Source organism: Corvus brachyrhynchos, unplaced genomic scaffold (assembly GCF_000691975.1).
Source record: "Corvus brachyrhynchos isolate BGI_N302 unplaced genomic scaffold, ASM69197v1 scaffold283, whole genome shotgun sequence".
Taxonomy (NCBI): Eukaryota; Metazoa; Chordata; class Aves; order Passeriformes; family Corvidae; genus Corvus; species Corvus brachyrhynchos.
In genome coordinates this window covers 3,025,210-3,029,073 of record NW_008237409.1, presented here as the reverse complement: position 1 = coordinate 3,029,073, position 3,864 = coordinate 3,025,210, and the positions used below count along the sequence as shown (strand labels likewise).

General features: G+C 56.5%; 1 protein-coding gene across 1 annotated transcript in view; it reads left to right on the top strand.

Moving 5' to 3' along the window:
• DOC2B (double C2 domain beta) overlaps nucleotides 1-3,864 on the top strand; it is a 28,666-nt gene that overhangs the window by 9,580 nt on the left and 15,222 nt on the right. The window contains exons 3-4 of the mRNA XM_017730885.1: nucleotides 1,792-1,871; nucleotides 3,135-3,158. Coding sequence (XP_017586374.1) covers nucleotides 1,792-1,871; nucleotides 3,135-3,158 — 104 coding nt within the window. The remainder of the gene's footprint in view (nucleotides 1-1,791; nucleotides 1,872-3,134; nucleotides 3,159-3,864) is intronic.

The window sequence follows — 3,864 nt, the reverse complement described above, 5'->3', positions numbered from 1 at the left end:
CTCGGAGGGCCGAGCGGTGGGGCTGGCAGGAAGCACTGATTAAAGGGCAGGTGGAAATGATGAGGCTCCGAAACAGGAGGTTTCATCTTCCGCTCTTGAGTGAAAAATGCAGATCTGGGAAGTTTTGCTGGCTTGGTTTGTGGAGCCTCACACTCCTCGCACTGCCATCCTTGAGCTCCCTGTCCCCAGAGGCACTGGGGACACTGCTGCTCCTTCTTCCCTGCGGGATGTGCAGGGGGTTTAGCTGGGAATTGCTCTGGGAATGCTCATTTGAGCCATACCCAGAGTATGGTACCGCAGGTTTGGCCTCACCCCTCATCTTTGCCTGGCAGGTAAAACCCCACTGATTTGTGACTTACCCAGACCAGGAGCTAATGTGCCATGAAATTGCTCCACAAAGGAGGCGGGGGGGGCATTATTCTGGCTGAAACCTCTCTGGGTATTTACTCTGCTATGAACTCAAGATATTTGCTTGGGAGAAATGAGGGTTTTTTTGCCAGCGGGCAAACCTGTAGCTCCTTTGCCTTTGGGCTGGGAGATCACTGTGAAATTGCAGCAGGAAGGTTTCAGTCCCCTGAATATCCTTAAACTCCGTGGGTGCCTTGCTGCTATCGATGCTGGGGGGGGAAAAAAGCACCTTATTTCCTGCCATAAAGTTTGTCCAACTCCCCCCAAGGCAGCAAACCCAGCTTTGATATTAAGCAGAACTGTTCCAGGTTTTATTTTGGATTTTTTTTTCACGTTCTGAACGCGGCGGGAGGGTGCAGTTACCTTGGAAACAGTGGTGGGATGCTGTGTGGTGGCAGGGCAGCACTCAGGCAAGCCCCTTTTGGGAAGGTGGGCATGGAAAGGTGGGGGTTTGCTGGGTCCAGAGCCACCCTGGAAGTTCCAGGCTGGTGTCGGGTAAAGCTGGGCCAGGAGAGAGGCTGCTCCATGTCCAGGCTTTGGTGTGCAAATCAGGCCTGGGAGCCTTGGAGAAGGTTAAGCCATGTTTTTGGAAAGCCTGTCTTTTTAAGGCTTTTCCTCTGCTTTGGATTAGTGAGACATGCTCAGACGGTCCAAAGGGAATGAATTTCTCAAATCAAAAGTACTTTTGCTGCTGAGGCTCCTCTGGTTTTGTTCTGGTCCCCTGCCCCATCCCTGTGTCCCTTCCCTGGAGGTGCTGCCATTCCTGGGTCCTGCGGATGCCATAAAGGAATGCTGCTCTGATTAAAAGCTGTTGGTGTTTTTCATTTTAACCAGAAAAGCATTTCCATCCTCACTGGGTTTAATTTACAGTTTGCAGCCAGATTGGAGCTGGGAAAGGATCCCACTGGTGGCTCATTTGTTTGAAGGTGTCACTATACAAATACACGTTCTGGGAATGCCAGCGGCGCTGGAGGGGAGGATGTGCCAACAGCAGCTCTCGGCTGTGTCCCAGCCATTCCCAAATCTTCCCAGAGGACACCCTTCATCTCCTGGGGGATGGGAAGCTCCTGGCTGCAGTGAGGCTGCTGAGGGATGGGGATAAACCAGGTGAAAGCCCACAGAAGCAAAGCCAACGCTGGGTGAGCTGTACCAACTCCTCCCTCTCACTCTTCCCCCAGGGCCGTGCCAGCCAACCTGGGAATGGCCACCAGCCTCCCAGCACGAAGCCACGTTTCATAACAGGGCTCCCAGCAGGATGTTTTATGTTTTATAACGTCTGCAGCCTGCTCTTCGGCATCTCCATGCACTCCTTTTGTGCTCAGAGGGAGAGCAGCCCGTGCTTGCTGGGTGCTGCGGGTTAATCACATCTCCTCTCCCTTGCAGCCACGCTGGGGACGTTGGATTTCAGTTTGCTCTACGACCAGGAGAACAACGCTCTCCACTGCACCATCAACAAAGCCAAGGTACGGCTCAGAGCTGGGTGACAGCAAGGCCTGGCTGTGCCACAGGAACCCAACCCACGGCTGTGCCAAGCATCCCTGGCTTCCATCGGGGGCTCTGCTCTCTCCGACCGCAGCCACTCCTTTGCCATCCCAACACCTCTGCCCTCTCCTTCCCCTCCACCCCGGCCTCTCAGGGCGTTCCCAGCAGTCGGGAGCCGGCTGCTCATCCCCCGTGACGAGCTGGGATTGATGCTTTTTAGAGCAGCCCATCCCGATGTTGTTATTTACTTGACGCTGTGACCGGCTGTCGGTTTATAAATGGCTCTTTTAAATGCTGCTAATCACGGCCCCAAAGTGCTGCGCCTCAGCGCCTTTGCCGTCTGCGTGATTGAGGCAATTAGGGGCTTTTTGCACATTTGGGAGCAGAAACAGGGAGCTAAGGGCCTGATTCTGCCTCCGGGCCTGTGGAAGGTGCTGCTGGGTTCCTCTCTGCGTCACTCAGCCTGGTGACCAGAGCAACGAGGGCTCCAGGTGGGCTGGGGGGAGAAGACCTCAATCCCTGCGGATCTCGGGAAGAGATGGAGGGTTTTTACAGAAGGCAGGAGAAGAGGCTGTGAACTGAGCCCCAGAGGGTCAGATCACGCTGTTTGCCCTCAGAGGATGCGCCTCTCTCCTCCATGGCAGGTTTGCAGCCCCCACCAAGGTTCTCCATGTCTGGAATACAGCCTGTAGCACCAAAGCTTGGGGATTTTGGGGATGAGCGTGGCAGGATCCGCCCCAGCCCTCCTGGAGCTGCTCCTGGCAGGGGCAGCACCCCCAGCTCCCCGGCAGGACAGCCAGGGCAGGGCTGAGGCAGACACTGGGCTTTGCTTCCCTCCCTGTCTCCTGTGAATCCGCCGGCAGCCTCTGGGTCAGGCTTCCCTCGGCGCACGCGGGAGCCGTGCCAAGGAGGAGATTTCTAATTGGGTTTGGAGTGGGTGGAAGACAGGGAGGAAGGAGAGCTGTGGGCAGCAACTGATAAATCTCACATCAGCGAGAGCACAGGCAGGGCTGACAAAGGAGAGCCCCGGTCCCTGCCGTGCCCACCCAGCTGATCCCATCCCAGGGGGTGTGGGGGTACCCCGGCATCGCCCCCGCCCGCAGGGAGGGCAGAGCCCCCCTCGCCACCCTGACATTCAAGCTCTCGAGTCCTGTTCATTTCCATTCTGCTCTCATTCTCCCATTTTTCTCTTTTATTTACATTGCCATCTGCTCGCTCTCATTTCATCTCTCGCCTGGGGAAAGCTGCCAAAACTTGACTACAGAAAGGTAAGGGCCAGGACCCTGCTGCCGGTGGCGGAGCCGGAGCTGGCTCCGGGGGTGTTGCAAGCAGAGCTGGAGAGGAGGAGATGGGGGAGAGCCCCAGCAGTGCTGAGATGTGATTTACCCTTGGACCAGGTCCTGGGTACCTGTCTCAGCCTCCAGGGAAAACGCCCTCGGGATGTGTCCAACTCCAGCAGCTCCTGGAGCCTCGGTTGCTGCCAGCAGCCCTTCAAACCTGGGCTATTTCAGCCACGTGAGACATGTTTTTCTTCCTCTCTGATAACCCCACACAACCTCCCTCTCTCCCTTTATTTCGCTTCTATTTTTTTTTTAATCCCCAGCACACTCATATCTGCTGCTGTTCCTCACGAGTGCTGTTATCAGCTCCTGGGGAGCAGGACAGAGGGAGCAGCCAGCAGCAGCAGGTTCAATCCAACCTGTTGTGCCCCACCACCGATTCCCTGCCCTGCAAACCTCAGCTGCTGGAGGCTGGCATAGTCACTCCGTGTGGGAATTTACCCTGGCGCTGACCCTGGGGACGTGTGAGGGGTTTCTCGGTGTCAGTTCACAGCAGGATCTGCGAGATTCTGGGTGTCACCAGACAGGTGGGAGCAGGCAGGAGAAGACAGGAGCAAGCAGGAACAAGGAGGAACAGGCAGGAGCAGCCAGGAAGAGGCAGGAGCAGGCAAGCGGCCCGCCGCCCCCCCGCCCC